The sequence below is a fragment of the Pelmatolapia mariae genome, linkage group LG10_11 (genome assembly GCF_036321145.2).
Source record: "Pelmatolapia mariae isolate MD_Pm_ZW linkage group LG10_11, Pm_UMD_F_2, whole genome shotgun sequence".
NCBI lineage: Eukaryota > Metazoa > Chordata > Actinopteri > Cichliformes > Cichlidae > Pelmatolapia > Pelmatolapia mariae.
In genome coordinates this window covers 12,649,314-12,670,667 of record NC_086236.1, presented here as the reverse complement: position 1 = coordinate 12,670,667, position 21,354 = coordinate 12,649,314, and the positions used below count along the sequence as shown (strand labels likewise).

Here is a 21,354-nt window from a genome sequence, read left to right as displayed (position 1 = left end):
ATGATTTACAGGAAATCGTGTAAGAGAATGAGGAAGAAAAGTGATTTAAGTGACACTGATGGCTGTTAATGCCAAATGTACTTGGCCAGGCCTGTAATTCAGAAGCTGCTGATATACCATCTGTAGGATCTGCAGAGAATAGCCTGAAAAAAGGCAAAACATTCAGTAAGTGCCAGTTCTCTTTATAAAATTGCTTTGAGAATGGTCCGACTGCTTTGAGCTGATAGGAAGGCAACAGTAACTCAAGGAACCATTTGTTACACCCAACATATGCAGAAGCCCATTTCTGAATGCACAAAAATACCAACTAATAAAATCAACGAAAAGCATATGATTTGTGCTCTTGTTCATTTGGATTTCTATCAGCAAGTGACCAAGTCCAACATTTCACAAAAGTCTTGACCTATTTCTTTAGATTTTGTTTCCAAGGAGACAGACTTTCTGATGCTGCAATTCAACAAGTAGTCTTGGGGATCTTGATTAATGTATTTATGAATGCAGAAAAGTACAGTCAAATTTTGACCTGTCATGCAACACCATCTGGAATGCATCCAATTGGTAATGGCTTTATTTTTCAGCATAACAATGATTCCAAACACTCTGCCAATGCAGTAAAAGCATACCTGGATGGCAAAACAAAACACACACACAACGGAACACTATCAGTCATCGAATGAGCACCACAGAGTCTAGACATCAAAATTATTGAAGAACTATGGGATCATCTTGAGAGAGAAATTAAGAAAAGGTACCCTACATCTAAAGAAATTATTTGAGTCTCCTTCAGGAAGTCTGGTGAACTATTCCTGAAAACTAGATGAGGAAATGACAATAAAGGTTGCCTAAGAGATAAAGAGTTCAGATTGCCATACCAAACACTGACTTTGAAGCTTGTTAAATACGTAAAAACTCTTTGCTTTATATACTCTTTTTCCATGTATGTCTGCATGTTTCGATAAATTGCTTCACCTAATTTCCCAACAAAATATAAAGAAATGTGGGGTGGCTGAATACTTTTGCATGTCACGGTATTGAAAGGATAGCTCATTAAACTAAAACTGTATTTCCATGTGTTCATCTTGAGTTTCCAAGTCCCTAAATTTCGTCCTTTTTTGTCTATAGTTATAGCTGAACTTTTTGACAGAAATAATTTTAGCAAGACCAAATAAATACCTTACAACTATAGCAGATCTGAAGCACAATTAAACTTATCTATGGTGGCTTCCAGTTGGCAAAAATGGGGATAAAGTCATTAAAGCACCATAAAAATAATTTGAGTTTGAATGAATTCAGCCAAAATAATGGTGGTAAACATTCTTGCAGGTGAGCATTTAAAGTGGAAAGCCAACTGTTAACTACCCAAGAGGAGCACAGTGATATATGAGTTTTCAAGGCTTTATGAGGACCAAAGCATCTGTGCATGTGTTTCAGTGTAAAACCGTACAAAGACTTATTAGTAAAACAGGCCAAAAGCCCATCATGCTGATGTGCAAAACTTCAAACTTGTTCAGGCTTCTTTTTTAGGTAGGATTTGTGCATTTGTGTGCAAAAGATCATTTGCGAATGGCCAGTGTTCATTATTAAAGACTATTGAAATGATTGTACCTCCCTGTAATGAAATGCAAGCTACTTCATAACTTACAGCAATAAAAAATGTTTGGTTTTGATGTATGGGGTTGTATAAAATTAACGAAAAATAAATAATAAATCTGCCAACCTAATGTTTGTCTCTTAACGTGTCATATCAGCCCCCTGCAGATAAAGTTTCAATGTGTGCAATGGGGCTTCAAATATACCCCGATTATTATTCGGTTTTTGTTTTCAGATTTTTGCACAATGTTTAGTTACAGAAACGCCATCAGGTCGAATAAGGTGCAAAAATTCCACTTGTTGTCTTGATAATACAGGGATTCCATTGATTTATGTGAATAAATCACAGTAATGAATAGAAGTCTCAATATGAACAGAGTTTTAGGTGTGCTTTGAATTGAAGAGAAAATTCAGCAGCTTCCTGGCAGGATCACCCCACCACCACCACACACACACACAGCTGTGAATCGCTACTGGACTCCTACACGGGGCTCACTGCCTTTTGCATCCGCCTCTGATCCCACCATATTCATGACGCTTCGTGTCCGAGTTTACACAGCGGCGCACATCCTGCTTACCGGTGCGTGGAGCCACCAGCGTGCACGGCTGTGTGAGACGCGCAGAGTGCAAGCTTCAGCGCATAGTGCTCTCCTCCATGAAACCCGCTTCCAACCTCGAGGCACTGCGCTGGCAAGGCGCTTCCCAGAATGTAAAGCCAAGCTGCTCTTTTTGTCAGAGGCCTCAATGCGTTGAGGTCGATGTGTAAGCAACTGCTGGTTTAGACACGATATACAGGAGAGAGAGAGAGAGAGAGAGAGCTCCATGGACAATGTCAAGGGGAGCGGCTGACTGAATTCACTGGTTTAAGCATCATGGACAGAGAGGCTTTTTTTTCTCTTTCTCTGGGCGTTGAGCAAACTGCGGACCTGTTGTGTACCCCAGCTGTAGGAAAAGTTTTGTCTCCTGGTTTGGACAAACAATGTCACTGATGTATACTCATATCTGATAATATTTGCACATATCCTATGTCGATTAGATCTTTGGTTTAAGAACGTATCATGCATATCCTTTCCTCTTTACCGGGCCAACGCTTAGGTCTGTGACCAATTCCAGAATCTATAAAACTAGATTTTAGTTAAATGCTTCACCACAGTGCTGCTGTTTCACAAACAAAGATGCTAAATTTAGAATATGAACTGTGTCGTGCAGACTTCAACTGAGAGCTGCCGAGTTGCTCTGCAGGAGCAAAGAGATTTAGTGCCTTCAGTGGTTTGCTCGGGGACTGACGAGTTGGCTAACTGATGTCCAGAAAAAAAAGCTAGTGGAAAGACACAACCACACCCACAATTTTCAGTAACCTCTGGAGTGTCGAACTATCGCTTTTTCTATCACAGTTGTCGCTTTTTAAACAACCGCTCAACGTGTAAAAAATCAAAACACACGCCCACGCATTCTCTCTCTCTCTCACGCATATCCAAAACAAAACAAAACAAAAAAAGGAACGAAACGGGGAGACCCCCATATGCCCCTGAGCAACCTAAAGTCTTGATTCTCCTTTAAATTTTCTCCTAGATTTGCCAGTACCATCAGCGGCAGCGGTGCTGCCTCTCGGTGTTGTGGTCGGGAGTACGCATGCGCCCGGCATTGGAATTACTGCGCTGGCAAGAATAAGTTAGACCGCGTCTTTCCTAAAAGAGCGAAAAAACACAGAGTTTAAATATGGTAGTGTTCAGAAGACGAAGAATGATGTGTTTTATCGTCTGCTTGCTCCCCGTCATTGTGGCCATGGTGTGCGCTCAAAGGTAAGTGACGGAGGATGCTCCACTCGTTTTACTAAGTGTATTACAGACGGCAGGGAAAATACTTAGGCACTTGTGTTTTAAGAATATATCCTGTTTAAATCTGATTTTGTCTCTTTCTGTGTTTTCTTCGTCCATAGTGCCAGTGTCAGTGACCCTAGCAATATGTCTTTGGTCAAAGAAACGGTGGACAGACTGTTAAAAGGTTATGATATACGATTGAGGCCAGATTTCGGAGGTAAATGTACTTCTATTTTCCGATGCTATGTTAAAGGCAGCGCGTTGTCAGCCTGTGAAATATTACAGTTAATGTGTCAACTGGGCAGTTTTAAGCAAGTAAGGAGGGGGGAAAAGATATGAGCTTTAGAATGACAGTATGGTGTAGATAAAATACGACTAACGCCAGAACACATGTGGATGATAAATTGCACCAGCACATTTATTTGAATGACGAGTCACCAGAGTTGGGGGAAAAAACAGTATCTGCCCATTTTTCTTAATATCAACGTCCAACTCAGGCGTTTATTGTCACGGAAATACGTTAGAACTATCTGAGCTAAAGTCAGCAACTTTTAGAGGTAATACCAATACTTTCACTGCTGGCCAACGCATCTAATCCCACCCGAAATGAACACTGTAAACTATTATACAGCTGACAAAAGCTAAATTCACAACTGTGTGCTTCCTAGTCACGTACTCATTATTAACCGATATGTCAGCGAATCACTCGGGCTACATCTGATGTGCAGTGTCTTCTTTTTTGTGTGTGCTTGTTTTCATCTGCCCAGGTCCTCCGGTTGGAGTGGGAATGAATATAGATATAGCCAGCATAGACATGGTATCAGAAGTCAATATGGTAAGTAGGCCATTATCACCTCTACTTTTGGGACAGTGTGTGACGATCTTGTACTAGTGATAACTGTTATGCTTAAGCCTATGGTGGGAGATGCCCACCATAGGCTGTGTGAACGTGCCAGATCAAATCAGTGGCTGTGAGTTTGAGACTTCAAAGCCACTGATCATTGTGTGTCATGACACGAATTAAACCTCTCTGGAGCTTTTAAATTGACTGGAATAGATGGACGATTGGTTTTTGGTCTTTTAAGCTGATTGCAGCCTCATTTTCTGAGCAAAGAGGCTGCACAGCCAAGCATCACTAACCTAACACAATCAATTGTTTTAGGGAATAAAGTTCAATCTGCATACATGGCACGCACCTGCAGTGTACTTCCATCTATCTTGTGGGAAGTTTTGATATTAACAAAAGTCTCAACGCTGACAAGATTTTATGAAACATCGTTTTTGACGAGTCTGTCAAAGCTGGGATTTTGTTAGTAATAGTGACAGTGGAGGAACTTCAGCAGCTGTAGCTATGAGAGGTGATTAAGTTTCATACAAGTGCGCCTCCTAGTGACGATATTATAGAACATCACCTCGGTTTTGAGAGAAACAGAGGCATGTATTTTATCACACTAGAAGGTCAGCTTGACACTTATAATACACCAAGCAAAGGGGAGCAAAAATTATATTTATGATGTTATGCATTAGCTTTTGATAGGTGCATTGTCACTCCTACATTTTTTAAACTTCTTTTCTTTTAATGTTTTACTTCAACAGTGGGAGCTGGCACATTAGTATTTACAACTTTTACATGAAATGTCTAGCTGTGTCCTGCTGCAGCAGTTGTCTTGGTGTTGCTATCTGTGATGTGTTGCATATGTTTCACTCTAGGAAATTGTGGGCTGCAGCACCCAAACACTGTTGCTTGTGTTGTTATCTCCGTGCCTCTGTTGATTTGCAAGAGTGAGAAAACAGATGATAATATGTCTATTTGCATGTATTTGAGGACTTGCACAATCAGTCACACACACACCCACATACACACACATACACAGGTACGCACACACGTGCATACACAATGCAAGTCTTCGGAGCCTAGCACTGTGGCTTTGAATTCTTAATTAAAGTCATGTTTTCTCTGTGTGAAGGATGTTGAAAGCTGCCTTACATAGAGGTTGTTCATGTATATGTACTTGTTAAAAAGAGTGTAGGTTCAGTACTGTACTGTAAGTGCTAAAATAAGATGTATTTTCAAGTATCAAATGCATTCATGATGTTCTTTCCATCCCCATCCAGATTAATTATAGAATAACTAAGCATGTGAACATGTTTATGCATTTTATAGATGCAGGCTGGTTAGGAAAAAAGGACAGCATACCATGTGTTACGTTATGCTGTCTATGGGCTCTGAGTATCAGCTTCATTGGACCTTAGTATTAATTCTACAATTCTCTAAAACTCTGTTGGAGACTGGCACACCAATATTCCCAAAGACAGTTGGTGTTCTGATGTTGGTGGAGGAAAACGCATTTGATATAAATATCACATAGGTATTCACCTGGGTGCCGTGGGGGGGCCATGACTAGTGATTCACATTATTTTCAAACTCATTAAACCGTGTTGGGACCCTTATGCCCTATGAATGGGGAAATTGTCATCCAGGATGACACGATAGAAGTGTGTCATCGTAGCATAAAAGTTATTATTAGAACAACCTTATACTTTTCTCCTATTTTGATCAAGTCTACCCAAATGGCAGGGTTCAGGTTCCCACAGCATAACAGGTCATTACATCACCTCATTGTACAGTGGGGGTCAAGCATCATGGTTTTTCATTTAATTTGTGTATATTTTCTCAGAAAATGCACAACAGCAGGAACTTATTATTAAATGACAATAGTGCTAGAAAGTAAATAATGATATTTATGTTATTTAGATTACATGGAGCAGTGTGGGAAGCAAAAGTGAATCAGGAAACTGTAATAGATTATAAGCTAGATACCATGGTGTGCCAAAACTATTTTTGCTAATACTTTCAACTCCCAACAACATTCAGAAAAAAAAACTGACCTAACCTAACATCATTATTCTTGCCTATAAGCACACCACAGCTGGGATTTATATTCATGCACCCCCACACGGACAAACAACAAAAAAAAAAAATCCCACTATCCATCTAAACACAAAAAAGCTGCTTCTTTTGATCATGTGAAGCCTTTGTTAGGTTTGGCCTACTAAACACCCTCTAATGTGAAAGCAGAGTCATTACCACCTGACCCACTGGAGTCTCATAAAAAGAAAAGGCCACATGTGTGTGTAATGGTCTCAGCATCTTTGATCTCTTGTCTTCCTCTAAATGTAGCCACTTTTCAGGATAGCAGCTGGTGTAGAAGCACTTTCCTTTCTTCCATTTCCTCTACCCCATCTGGCTCTCTGTCTGCCACTTATTTCAGTGCAGGGATAGAACCTCCCTGTGTACTTTCTTTATTGAACGGAAAAGGGTTGAGGGTCGAGGATAATGGAGAGATGTCACAGAGGAATGCATCCAGCAGAGCTGCATTTATCTTTATGGTAGAACAGAACATCCATGTTTTGGTATGTATATATCAATTGAATCTGCTAGTCTGGCATTACTCTATGTTGGAGGCCTCACATCTGAAGCAGAGACACCAGGTGATGACATATGTATTTGTTGACATTTTGCAAAAGGCCTTTTAAAATAAATACATCTTTTGCAGCATTTGTCCTCAGTGTCATAGATCCATTTGCATCAAACTCACTTTAGATGAGTTCTCAACCTAAATGAGCCTTTAAGCATGGGTGGCCGTCTCTGGTATTCATCACATAACCCCTCATAATATTTATGAGGGGTTTTAATATTAAAACTGTACATGCATATCTTCACTGATTATTGTGCCATGTAGAAAACTATATTACATGGTTTTTTTTAGGTTTGACAATGAGGAGGATGTGGCCAGTGAAAGGTCACTTGTTCCTGTGTTTTGGACCCAGTGTCACAATCTTTGGCTTGGGACTTTGGATATGATTGTCTAAGACCTAGGGGTCACATTTTTCACTTTTCAGTATGTGACATAAAGAGACAGAGAGAGAGACAGAGATAGATAGGAGAAAGAGCTCTGACATTAACAAGTTACCATGTGGAGAGCCAGCAGCGGTGCTGGTGTTGGAGGGAAGGTCATGTACCTAGTGCTGCAGAGGGTTCATTCTGCGTGACTCAGAGGTGGACATACAGAGAGGGACGCACACTCGGAATACCAATGACATGTTAGACATTCAACCTAAGGCAAGTGGCTTGCAAGCCTTGATTCATGTCGTGGTCAAAATAAAAAATAGAAAAAATAGTGGAAATTAAGTGGGAATATAGAGGCATTAGTAGATCTCCCTTCAATCCTCTCAGTAATTGTCTTCTGCTTCTCTGCTGCTCAAGTCTCAATATTTACTTTTGGTTTAGCTCCTGAGCACTTGAAGTTTAAGCCAGCAGTTTTCACAGGAGAGAAATATTCCTATCTGAGGATGAAGAAAAGTTCTTATCCCCTTCCAAAAGGCAGAAATACCATTATTGATGCACATAAAGGTCGAAAGGAGCTTATTGATTGTTGGAGAGGGACTGCAAACTTCAGACACCCTTCAATTTTGGTACCGCCTCTCAGCACGTCTGGTGTAAATGCATGAAGACTGTACAGAAAACTCTACCGCTTATACTATATATCATAAAGATACATTATAATGGATGTTGGCTGAAAGGCAAGAGATTATTGCTTACCACATGATATTAAAAAGGAAGAAAGATTGTGATAGCACTTATGTGGTATTGCACAATATCTCATCCCAGACCTAAGAGCTTTAAAATGATATTAAGCCTGCTTCTATAGATATGTCTAAATCTATGTCACAGCCACCTTCAGTAATCTGGATAGAGCTGTATACCAATGAGCAAATGACGTATGGAGGAATGTTCAACCGTGTCAGTATTAGTTTAAATAGGTTTCCATGACATGGGTTTGAACACTGAAGAACACTTAGTATAAAATGTCAGTGGGGAAGAAAACATCTGCTTAATCAGATCATAATAAGGTTAAACCAACTGATGGGTGTCATGTAATCTTAGAAAATAATGAGCGCCACTAAATCTATTTTCATTCAACAATACATGAGCTCTATTGTCTTTTTTTGTCAAAGCCCACACACTTTGGCAGGGTTTCACCAAAGCTATACACAGGTTGATTGCTGCAGGCTTTGCCAGTGCTCCAATTATCCCCATACTCCTGCTCCATGGTTGTTGCATAGTAACTAATGGGAGCGAAGAAGCAATGTGTGAAGATTCACAAACTGAAACACCTTTCATTCGTGGAAGGAAATAAAAAGAAATGTGTTAAAACTCAATCAAAATGTGTGGATTTGTGAAGACACACCAATGTTTTTTGGTGTGTAAAGTGTCAAATTAAATGTGAAACTATTAAATCATCTTTGCTCAGATATAAATTTGAAACAAGCAATTTAGAAAATATTGGTAATATTTATTTGAGTTGGATATTTGGCAATTTGATGACATACTTTGATTAAAATGACTAAAAAAACTTCTTTTTTCAGTGTAACAGTTATAACCATGCCTCTAACTTTGGGAAGGCTATAACTAGTCAAAACTTCTTCATTAAAAGTTACACTTGCTAAAAGCTCATTGAAGTGCCTCGTGTAGTGAAGTAGCTTCTTATCCTCAGTCTGTGAACAGACATGGACATACTTAAAATTTAGAGTGTCTTTAATGAGAAGTACAGTGTCTCTGTGTTTCTCCCATGCACATGCATACATTCGCAAATCCAAAGCCCTCGCTGGTCTATAGTCATGTCTCATCTCATAAACTGGTATGTTAACAGATCCTCAGTGAAGTTGTTGGAATAATGCAAGAGACAGAGTCCAGACAAATGCACCCATGGTCACATGCAGGGTTTATATTTATTTATTTAAGAAAACAAGCTGAGCACAAAAATTGTACAGTTGCGGGCCATAAAACTACTTTATAAGCTAAAAGAGACTATGGACAGATGCATTCATAAAGGTTTGCATTGTGCGTTGCATTCTGCCACAGTAACCTCTGCTTCCAAAACCTACAACATCTGAAGCATCCTTAATTTGTAGTATTTAATCAGTCGAATACGAAAGCACTGGAAATTGTTATGTAAGAATTGTGAACAACCTTGATATTTGAATAGAAGAACACATTTGGAAATAAAAGACCTCCTTCATTGTATATTGATGCTACCATGTTATTTGGTAGGAAAAGCTTATAATTTATTTGTGAATACTTTCAGGTTTATTTACTCTTATTGTAGCAAAGAGTTTAAAAGGGGAAAAAAGGCTGATATGGAGGTCAGTCCAGATAAAAATATTTATCACAGTGAGTATTTTAGTGAAACGTGTTTACTCATACATTTATATTCACAGGGAATATTTTCAACTCCCTCATTATTAATCTGTGATGCATTTTGAACTGTACTTGTCTAATAAGTTCCTCTCCTTCGCATTCACTGTTTCCTTGGTATAGTTTGTTCTTCAGACGGAAACCCTTGTGTCACAGAATATTCTCCACCCTCTCACTCTCTTAACATTTTCTTTCATGGCAGTTTTCATTGTGATACCTCTTTCCACCTGTAAATTCTGGCCATGACTTTCCACTGTCTAATCAGCACAAAGAGGAAAAACATAAAACGGAAATGGAAATTCTTCACTTTGCATAGAAAACAACAAGTAAATATGACATTGTGCAGAGGATGTTGGAGATGAAATTGTGTTTTAGTGATGACATGGTTAGACCCTGTTCCTCACTGGAGAAAGATTCTAGGTTCTGAGGCATTTCTGTGTGTTAGTACGTTCTCCCTCTGTATGTGTGGGTTCCCTCCTAGTGCACCAACCTTTTTCACAAGTCCAAAGACATCTGTATTAGGTTAATAAGTGATTCTATTTTGGCTGTATAGTTGTGACTGCTCACAACTATACAGAGGATCTGTTAACATATTGTGTCTCTGTCTCTCTGTAGTAGACTGGCAATCTGTCTTGGGTGTCCCCCACCTCTTTCCTATGTGTGATAGGCTCCAGCTCTGCCTATGATCCTGAATTGGATACATGGTTATGAAAACGGAGGGATGGATGCCAGTGTATAGAGTTTTAGTAATCTATTTACAGATAAGTCATGGGTCACTTGAATCTTGTTAAAAAAAAAAGGCATAATTTATGTGGGTGTTTGTGTACACAACATAGTATTACTTTTCCATGTCAACAATAAGAACACATAACATACAGGTAGGTGTTAGCAGAAGCTATTAGCAGAATATAAATGAGACTGAAGCTAGTAATTGTGTTTCTGCAACAAGGCCATGATATAATAAAGCAGGTAAACAAAAATAAGGATCTAAATGATCCTCTTCATTAGGGAGATTAAGACAATTAATGTAAAACTTGAACAGAATAAACATAAATGAGGAATTTCCTCCTTTGATGAGCACTGTACACGATAAAGTGATCACCGAGGATGTGCCTCACCAATAAAATACCAATAAGTTTAGGGTAAAAAAACACACTGTCAGAGCCTTAAGACTATTTGTTGGCTCTATGACTACAGTATGTAAACTAAATTGAAATTCTTCAAGACATACAAAGCAAGTAATACATGTTCCATCAGTGTTCACATATTTTGGAAACTATTTGGAATTATTCATTACTAAACTTCTTTATTTTAAGTGTTGATAGTTTTAGAAACAGGACATGGACATCAAAAAGCACTTGTAATGCGATTTTATTAAATGTTATCCTAAAATGTTTTACAGTAATAAAAACAACGATTTCCACTTGTGTTATCTTTTCAAAAAAATAGCAAATTTAACAAATTAACATATTTCTTAATTACAGGTCAACTAGAGCACTTAACATTCACACAATGTCTAAAAGCAATTAAAAGCAACTAAAGTAGTACCAAACTGAGCGCCATGACACAACTGCCTAGCAACAACTGTTATAAAGAGAGTGCTGAAGGAGCCCCAATCTGGATTGCTGTGTGTAGCCTGAAACTGTAGAGAAGATTGAGTATTTAGTTGCTCAATAAGCAAGCTAACAGTTGGAACCAAAGTCAATCAGATGTAGCAAACACATTTAAAATGCCGTGGGTAGGCAGTAAATCAAAAAGGAGGCTGATGATCATATAAGCAGGTACAGACAAGTGGAACATAGTGAAGGCTGCAGCAACACAGGAATAAGACAACTTAGGCAACCTGGAAAATGCTTTCTATGTGCTATTAATTTCAGATAAGGTAGAACAAGAGGTAATTGTGATCAGTGTAAAGAAGCAACAGGAAAATTCAAGAGCAGTGGCTGGTGGGCATGAAAAAAGAATGACACAGCTGAAAGTGGTATTATATTATTGAGAACACAGGAAATAGTCAGAGGCAGAGGAGGGAGGAGAGAAAGATGGAGCAGCTGTCCCCATGACAAGATTACCACAGGTTTTTGTGCAGTCGAAATCTCTTAAGCCATGTGTAAAAAGATGTCTGACTAAATAGTGACTAAGGAGTTAGCTCGCCATTATTTCTCATCTCACTGCAGGTATCTTTTTAAAATCACACAACTTGTCTTTACAAAACCTGTCCTCAGCCCCGAGTTACGATTCAAAAGTAGTTTTTTGATCAGTGTATTTAATTAGGCATAGCCAAGTGTTGGAAGGCTTTCACTTGGGCAGTCTCAGAATCCCATCTCTGCTTTTTGCAGATGATGTGGTTCTGTTGGCTTCATTAGGTGGTGGTCTCCAAGTCTAAGCCCGTGGTCCTCAGCTGGAAATAGGTGGAGTGCCCACTCCAGGTCAAGGTTGAGTTACTGAAGGAAGGAGTTTAAGTATCTCGGGGTCTTGTTCACGAGTGAAGGGAGAAGAACTGCAAATCAACTGACAATTTTGTTGCAGTGACTGCAATATTGCTGGTATGTCCATCAGTTCGTCATTCTGAAGAGAGAGCTGAATGTAAAAGCCAAGCTCTCAATTTAACGATCAATCTGTGTCCCTACCCTCACCAATGGTCACAAGCTTTGGGTAGCGACTGAAAGAAAAGGTTCACGGATACAAGCAGCAGAAATGAGCTTTTGCCGAAGGAAGCCTAGCTTTTCCCTTAGAGATAGAGTGAACAGTTTGGCCATCCGGGAGGGGCTCAGAGTACTACTCCTCCAAATCGAAAGGAGCCAGTTGAGGTGATTCGGGTATCTGATGAAGATGCCTCTTGGGCGCCTACTGGGTGAGGTGTTCCAGGCATGTCCCACCGGCAGGAGGCCATGGGGCAGACCCAGGACACGCTGGAGAGATTATATCTCTCGGCTGGCCTGAGAACACCTTCATGTTCGCACAGACAAACTGGAGGTGGTGGTTATCCGCTTAGGCTCCTGCCCCGTGACCCAGCCCCAGATAGTATGTATGGATTGATTGTATTTAATTAGGCTCAAAGTTTAGGCTTAGTTCACAGCCTTGCTATACTTAGCCTCTCACTTTTCATCCTGTTCCATCATAAGGTTAAAACTTTTAACCTTATGCTGTTAAAAAGCTTCTGTGCTGGATTGAATGCGAGCTAAACAGCAAAGATGGATATATTTACTGCCAGAATACCATTGTCTTACTGCACTTTGCCTCTCTGCACTCTTTCCTGTTAAGGAAACTGGATAGGCAGAACAAAGAAAGGAACATATGGAGATCAACACTTTCGCAAATGCAAAAAAACAAACTCAATAAAACTTTTCAAAATATTAAAAGCTGGGTGTCTTAACTATACTATGAACCCCGTGGGTACACTAAATTGTACATGAAGGAATCCTTTAAGTGTTTGGCCACTGCATTTTCATGTCTTGATATAACTCAAATCTGGTTATCTTTGAAATATAATCAGCTGAGTTTCATACACCCATCACTGTATCCACACACCCACCAGAAATGTACTTCTTAGATTGCTATTAATATTACATACATTGCATATTGTACAATTAGTACCATAGCTCTAAATGTCAAGGGAAGGAAGGCGTGTAATCAATTCCCTCAGGTTAAACAAGCTCACTAGTTAGTCATCTGAATCACTGCTGCCTGTGACAGAGAATGATGGGTTGGATGTTCAGACAACAGCCCATTCCCTGCAGCAGTAGGTCTAACATCATCTTGTTTTCGTGTCGGTGGGCAGAGCAGGGCGATTTAACAGCATATTGCCACTGTTCTATTGAGTATTGCAAGGTAATAATTTCTACCCCTATATTATGTTGCTCTGTTACATTTTCCCGTCTGTCTCTCTCTTTCTCTCTCTCCCTCCAAAGCGTATCTCTCATTTTCATTTTTTCTATGCCTATTTGATAATGACACAAGGCTGAGGCCCTGCTGCAGGGGGGATTAGACAGAGTTACAAATCAAAGTGGGTTAATCGGCTAGCCTACCATTTTTGCAGGCTTCTCTCAGTTCAGTGGTCCCACTACTCTATTTGTTTGTGTGTTACTGTAGTGTTTGTGTACGCCTGCTCAAAGTTTTTTTTTAGTTTATTCGTTAAAACAAAAACAAGCAAAAAATATCACAACATATTTCTTTTGAACTTTTTATGGACTCACCTTTGGAGAGACAAATTAGGAGTGACAGTACAATCAACCATCCGCTTTCAGGAAATAAATCCAAGATGGCTTGTGTGATTGCATACAAAGTCAGTTGATGAGCATGCTTCTGGTGATTCTCCTGCCTTGCTTCACCGCCTTCAGGTTTGGACGTTGTGGACTTTTTTTGGAGACTGCTGTTCGATTTTTTGTGTGCGGCAGAAAACTCTCCACGCCAGGCACTATCCTGTACATGAAGATTGGGTCACATTCAGAGTTCTTTGCACAAGTTTGAAGTCCATGTTTAAATCACAAATGACGATTTGCTAGTTCAGTCCTAGACTTCCAAGGAGAAAATGCAGCATGAACTATTTGCTGAGCTTTAGAACCTTTTTATTCAACCCCACATACTGATGAATATTCTTAAAATCCTGTTAGTTGCTGAAAGTAAGACAGTCAGCACAGTGTGGAATGGACTGGACTAGGACACAAACGTGTCTAATCTCAGATTCCTCAAAGCTAGTGTTATTTTTGCCAAAGACGCTGTGCCTATATAATCACTTAATTCCCAGTGTTAATCAGTGATAAATGTTTAGTGGCAGCTATTTTCCTTTGATTGAAACATTTTTTTTGCCATATGCTGTCATGGCTGGATGCCAGGTGACTATTTATGCATTAAAGATGGTATGATATGTCTCTGACACTCACAGTTTACTGTGCACACTTTTATCTTCAAAGCTGAGAGCTGCACAGTATGTTGTGTCACTGAAGTTGTGTTACAGAAAAGCAAAGACAGATGCATATAATACTCACAGTCAACATTCTCTGTTGTTCAGAAAAACAGCCACATTTGGGTGCACTTTCCATTTTGCCTGCCCTTTTTCTTAATAGGAAGGGCACGAGTTGAATCACGGTCGATTCTGTGTGTTCAAAATATGAGTGTTAGTGTGTAAGCATTGCTGTTGAGTGTTGTGTACCAGGGATAACACTCATCACTGCGTGGGATCTATTTTTAGGTTGTTAATCAAGTAACATGTTCTGACTGACACACTCAGTATGATATCCCATGAAGTGTGAGTGCAGGGAGATTGCTTCATTTTGGCTCATCCCACCGCAGTGACCTACCAGAGGTCAAAATGATGTGTGTGAGAGTGCAGATGCAAGTCTTTGCTTTAGTGCTTGTTGTCAAACAACAAAATAGCTCTGTACAGTATGTTCCAGATGCACAGGGTGCCAGACACATTTACAGAGATTTGCTTCTCTTTATTTGTATGTGTTTGTTCTGTTTAAATGCATCCCAAAAATCGGACAAGAGGGAAGGGTAAAAATAAGTTTTTTTTATAAAACGTCTAATATGAAACAAGAACGGTCATGACACAGAAAGATGCCGTAATTATCCAGGGAACAATACGACACAGTGTAGCCACTCGCATTCAGTACAACCTTTTGAACAAAGTTAAACATGTCAGTAGGGCAAAATTTTAGAGTGACATGAAGGTTACAGGTTATAAAAGTCAGATGGCATTTATAGTCATCAGAACTAAGCAAATAAGACACTAATAATATGTAATATACAATTGTTTGTTTGTTTTTGTTTTCCTTTGTTTTTCATAATTCTGTAATGACTGATGAATTAAAGCCAGTTAAGCATGGCTGGTTGATCTACTCTGTGTAACTCATGCAGCAGACTTAACCTGCACTACAGCAGGTAATGTTTGAGATAAAGGATTAGCAGTTACAAAATCACCTTCTACTGAGCAATCGGTGCTCAGGAAAATAACATAACTATATATGGAAGACCCCTTGTCTCCCAGTGATAGGACAGTAATAGGGACTAAAGTTTTTTTTAAGTGTTAAAGGTGTTGTTCTTGTTTTTCTTTCTGATTAGCACTATATAATGCTTTGTAAGATGGACACTGTAAACACCTTGACCAAAACACAATTGAAAAGTGTTAATTATAACACATAGACAAGGACTTCACACCTGAAATGTTGACATTTGAGGTAAACAATCATTTGACAGGCTACCCTTACCACAGCAGCCAAAACATTTGAGTTGAATCACATAAAGACATGGAAAATGACACCAGTCTTTTTTTCTTACTCTCAGTTTATTGTTAGTGTAGATGTTACTCACATACATTAAAATACAGTGTGTACACAAGCGTGGCCACTAAGAGATACAGTGGTTTAATCCTAAAACAGGATAACTATTTGCATTTGCTGACTTTTAATCCAAATTTATAGGCAAGCTGAGTCTACATTTGATAACCACCATATGTGACCACATTGCTGAATTGCTAGTATTAAGATAACTGAGCCCAGATAAGGAAAAGTTATCCTGGGTATGCTAAACTTGCTTTGTAGTACAGCCGCCTCAAAAATTCTTAATAACGCTGTTTTTTTTTTTGTTTTTTTTTCCTATTATCAGAGAATAATGATCCAATCAATGATACCTTTTTAAATACAACAGTAATACTTACTGGGGTGCTACATTAGGAGTCTGAATCGAATCACTATTTCATTAAAATTATTTCATTTTACCAACCAACTGAGAATGTTGTCAGTTGCAATAGCTGTAATGTATAAAAAGCCAAATGAGAAAGCTATTTGGAAGATTCTTGACGCTAATCATTTAATAAACCTTACATGAGGCCAGCAATTACAAAGTTACAATATTTTTTTTCTTTGTGTATATTCTTGTGTGTGTATATTTTCTTCCTTCTCTGATTAAACAGATTTATTAACGTGGTTGTGACTGTTTATCTTTGCTATAAATTTGACTGTTGGTCACATGATTTGCTTCATGTCTGGCAATAACATAGATTTTACAGTGTGTGAAAACTCATGACTCAGCTGTCAATGGAGCACAGGACTATATTCTGCTTTATTGCAGCTTGTCAAAATACGAGAAGTTGATAATGGCTTGGCAGGAGAACCAGGGGGTGTGGATTGGTTTTCACAGCAGTTGAACATGGCACAGAGTTGATAATGGGATAGCGTTGAGTGGTGTAATGCAGCAGTAGCACTTGGCCTAAAGGATATGTTTGCTCTCACTTCTGTCTTATGGGAAAGCATTTTAGCATTGTTACTTTTATGCAAGTTACAAGTTTAGTTTAAATTTAGATGGCCATTTTTCAGTCCAAAAAAACCCAAAACACAAAAAGTACAAGCTTATTGATCATAGTCTTAGGTATGGGCTTGTTTGATTTTCCCTCTCGTATTTGTTTCCAGCAAGATAGAACAAGTTCTGTGGTTGCCTGTTGTGCCATTAAAGGGTGTTTTATGTCCAGCACTCGTGTTGAATATGAATCATGAAACAATTTCCATCTTATTCAACCTTGTGTAGACAGCTGTGATAAAGTATGAAATGAGTCTTTTGAAGGGCTTTACCTTTTACTGTTGCAGATTCTCCCTCTCGTACTTCTCTCTTTAACTGTGATTTGTGTTTATGTATGTATACTATAATAACTACATTTCCTAAGTTCAATTCCATTAACAACAACAAGTAATTTATATTACATGGCAAAGAAACTATTATAGGGGAAAACCCCAACAATCAGTTGAGCAAACACCTATGAGCAAGCACTTGGTGACAATGAGAAGGAAAAGAAGAAACCTCTGGAAGAACCGCTATCAGGGAGGGGCAGCATTCTGCCATGACCATTTGGGAGATCATGAGAAAGAGGGAAAAAAAAGAAAAGCTTAGAGAGAACGGACAAAACAAATACATTTTATATTGCAATACTAACAGTTTCTTGATTGATAAATGGTGGTACAACTTGATAGCCAGAAGAAAGTACTGTACTTTTTGTCACTCCCATATATGAAATGAGGTTTGGTTTCTGCACATTGCAATGGCTTAAAAAGTTCATCAGACCTTTGGGAATTTGTGAGATCCCTGTCAAAGTTACAATTGTAGATAAACAAAATAATTCTCTTCAAACAGCTGTATAAGGATCGAATGGCTCCTAGCAGCGGGACAGATACCACATGCTCCCAATGCACCTCTCACAGAACACGCAAGTGAAACAGTCGAATGCCTTCTCCAAGTCCACAAAGCACATGTAGACCACTTGGGCAAACTCTCATGTACTCTAAAGTATCATTGAGGGGGTAAGGAGGTGTTCCAGTGTTCCATGACCATGACAAAAACTGCTTTGTTCCTCCTGTATTTGAAGTTTGATTAATGGACAGACTTTCTTTTCCAGCACCCTGGCATGGAGGCTGAGGAGTGTGATCCACCTCTAGTTGGAGCATATCCTTCGGTCCCCTTTTTCAAAAATGGGAAGCACTACCCTAATCTGCCAATCTAGAGGTACTGCACCTGATCTCCACCAAACATCGTGGAGGTGTGTCAGCCAAGACAGCCCTATAACATCTAGAGTTTTCAGGAGCTCAGGGCAAATCTCATCCACCCCAGGGGCCTGCCACCAATGAGTTGTTTAACTGGCTCAGTGACCTTACCCCCGGTGATGGACGAGTCGTCCCCCTTGTCCCCAAACTCTGCTTCCTCTATGGAAAACTTGTCGATGGGATTAAGGAAGTCCTTGAAGTATTCCTTCCACTGTCCAAAAATATCCTCAGTTGAAGTCAGCAGCACTTCACCCACACTCTTCCACCATACACAGTGCAAAAAGAGAACCTCCTCAGTCGCCTGACAGTTTGCCAGAATCTTTTTCAGGCAATCCAAAAGTCTTTTTCCGTGGCCTCTCCAAACTCCTCCCACAACCAAGATTTTTCTTCAGCCACCACCAAAGCCGCGTTCTGCTTGGCCTGTTGGAATCTATCGGCTGCCTCCGAATTCCAAAGGCTAATCAAGATGGATAGGACTCCTTCTTCAGCCTGATGGCTCTGTTCATCTCCGGTGCACCATCTGGTTTGGGGATTACAACCATAACATGCACCAACCACCTTGCGGCCACAAGTCAGTTCAGCAGCTTCAACAATGGAAGTGCTAAACATGGTTCATTAGGACTCAATGTTCCCAATTGCTCTTGGAACACTGTTGAACATCTGCCAGAGATTGGACTTGTAGATCTCATGGATGGGGGCTTCTGTCAGGTGTTCCCAGCGCACCCTCACTATACAGACCTCAGGTCTGTCCAGCATCCCCCCCGCCACCTGATCTAACTCATGGCCAGGTGGTGATCAGTTGACAGCTCAGCACCTCTCTTCACGTGAGTGTGCAGAATATATGGTAGCTCTTATGATGCGATTACAAAATCGATCATCAACCTGCGACCTAGGGTATCCTGGTGTACGTGCACTCATGGACACCCTTATGTTCGAACATGGTGTTTGTTATGGACAAACTGTGGTTTGCACAGAAGTCCAGTATCAAAACACCCCTTGGGTTCAGATCTGGCAGATCGTTCTTCCTAATCACTTCCCCCCAGGTCTCACTGTCATTGCCCACATGAGCGTTGAAGTCTCCCAGTTAGACGACAGAGTCCCCCAGGTTGGTTCCACATTAGACAGGTCAAACCACACAAAGATAATCAGCCTTTTGGAGTTGCCATGTAAGACCTCAAACCTTAACCAAACAGACATGATCTCAAGGGACTTATCCACATTGGACATTCAAAGAATATGGCTGCACTAACACAGCTCTGTGAAAACGGATTGCCCTATAGTTATCTTGAATAGTATGCATGACTAAAGTTTCAGATTAAAAGTTAATGTTTAAGTAACTGTGGCCAAAGGAGATCTTATTATTAATTAAATATCAAAGTTCAATGTTTTTTGAATGCCTAATTGGTGTGTTAGTAAATGCACACAAATCTAAGAAACTTACCTGTTACTATCTTTTATGTACTTTTTGAAGCAGATACTTAAAATTTTTTAAATCGAAGGCAAAATATAAAAAAATGTTGAATTGTATTTTTTCCCATTTGATAATGAAAAAAAGTATGAAATCTTGATCTCAGTTGAAGAGGTCAGTGAGAGCGGTTGGAAGCAAGGTAGCACAGGTGTGATAGTTCTGACACAGATGAATATGCTTGTTTGTTACAGCACTTTGTTGTTTGTAGAGCACTTTGAGCATTAAGGCTTCTTGATGCTCATCTGAGATTATTAATGGTATACATTCATGATGGCAAATATAGTTCTCAAAACAATTCAAACTGATCTATTTGCTTAGGATCTCTCCCGCACTATCATATGTGATAGTGATACATTTGCAACCTATTACATTTAGTTTCAGTGAAAGCAATGCAAGTTCAAGTATGTAGGTCATCTGTTTCAAATCATTATTTGCTCGTACTTAAAATAGCTTTGCAGTTATCATTCCACTTTATGCCCTTCCCAACACTGATATTTTAGATGTTTTTGGTAGTGTTGTCAAGACGGATAGAATTATGGTCCACAATAACATATTTCTAGTGTTATCCTTATATGTCATTGCCCCACATACACATACATACATTTTGGCACTGACACCCCTAAAGCACCCCTGTGTGTATTGTAGGTCAATCCAGCTGTGAGGAAATATTGCTTCTTCAAGGGTATCCTAGCTCAAGGAGATACTGTATTCAGACCATCAAATCTGAAGTCACAAAACTATGTGCATGAAAAAAGAAAGAGACATTTGCTCCTAGCTACATAGGTAAACTGGAATAAACTGTATTTGTGGGTCATACATATCTTTATAACCAATTTTTTTTATGCTCACTGTGGTTGTATATTTGCCATCGATCTGGAGATGTCTATATACTGCATTAGCTCACTGTTGACAATGTGTATGTGTGCTGTGTACTTCTTGTTACACAGCTTGAATAGCAAACAGGTTCTTCCTCAGTTCCCCAAACGTCCATAATGTATGAGATGCAGGAGTCCAGTAGATCAGCGTATTTCTATGTGCATTGTATATGTGCTGTAGTAAAAGGATAGTTGTAGAGAGCCTTAGCAGCATCAGAAAGGTAGATATTTGACAAGTTTTCAAATGAGTATATGCATGCAGTATGCACCACACATTTAGCTTCATGAGACATGCAGCTCACACACATATACCTGCCCACACACACATACCCCCACCCAAAACCCACACATGCAATCTTTGAAAGCAGAAGCAGTAAGTGGAACAAATAACGTGCACTCAGACAGACTCATTTTTTCCCCCTTCATCTCTTTGGCTAGCTGGCCTTCTGATGTGAATGAGATTGAAAGCTCCATCAGCTACACCCTGTCTTTCAGTGAAATTCAAAAGCACCCTAATAATCTGCGTCCTATTCTGTCCTCTCTTCTCTTCCCCATCACCCCCCACTGACCCCCTCTCTGAATTGCCACTCCACTCTACTACTCTCCGGGGATGCAAAAGGGCCTGCAGATGCTCCAATCGTCTCTAATAAATTGTATGTAGTCAGTTACGCTACACAGCTGCCAACTGGCAAAGATTTTAACCTCTGCTTTGGGAGAACTCTGGGAAATAAAGGTTCCTCTAAATTCAATTCACCTTCAGTGATCGCTTTTGAAAGCTATGTCCAGGCCAAAGTAAATGATGAAAAGTATAGAG

At 39.6% G+C, this 21,354-nt stretch overlaps 1 protein-coding gene across 1 annotated transcript in view; it reads left to right on the top strand.

Moving 5' to 3' along the window:
• Positions 1-2,989: 2,989 nt before the first annotated feature.
• Positions 2,990-21,354, top strand: part of LOC134636853 (gamma-aminobutyric acid receptor subunit beta-2) — a 59,621-nt gene continuing 41,256 nt past the window's right edge. The window contains exons 1-3 of the mRNA XM_063487082.1: positions 2,990-3,392; positions 3,530-3,627; positions 4,178-4,245. Of these exons, the coding sequence (XP_063343152.1) occupies positions 3,310-3,392; positions 3,530-3,627; positions 4,178-4,245 (249 nt within the window). The 5' untranslated portion in view covers positions 2,990-3,309. The remainder of the gene's footprint in view (positions 3,393-3,529; positions 3,628-4,177; positions 4,246-21,354) is intronic.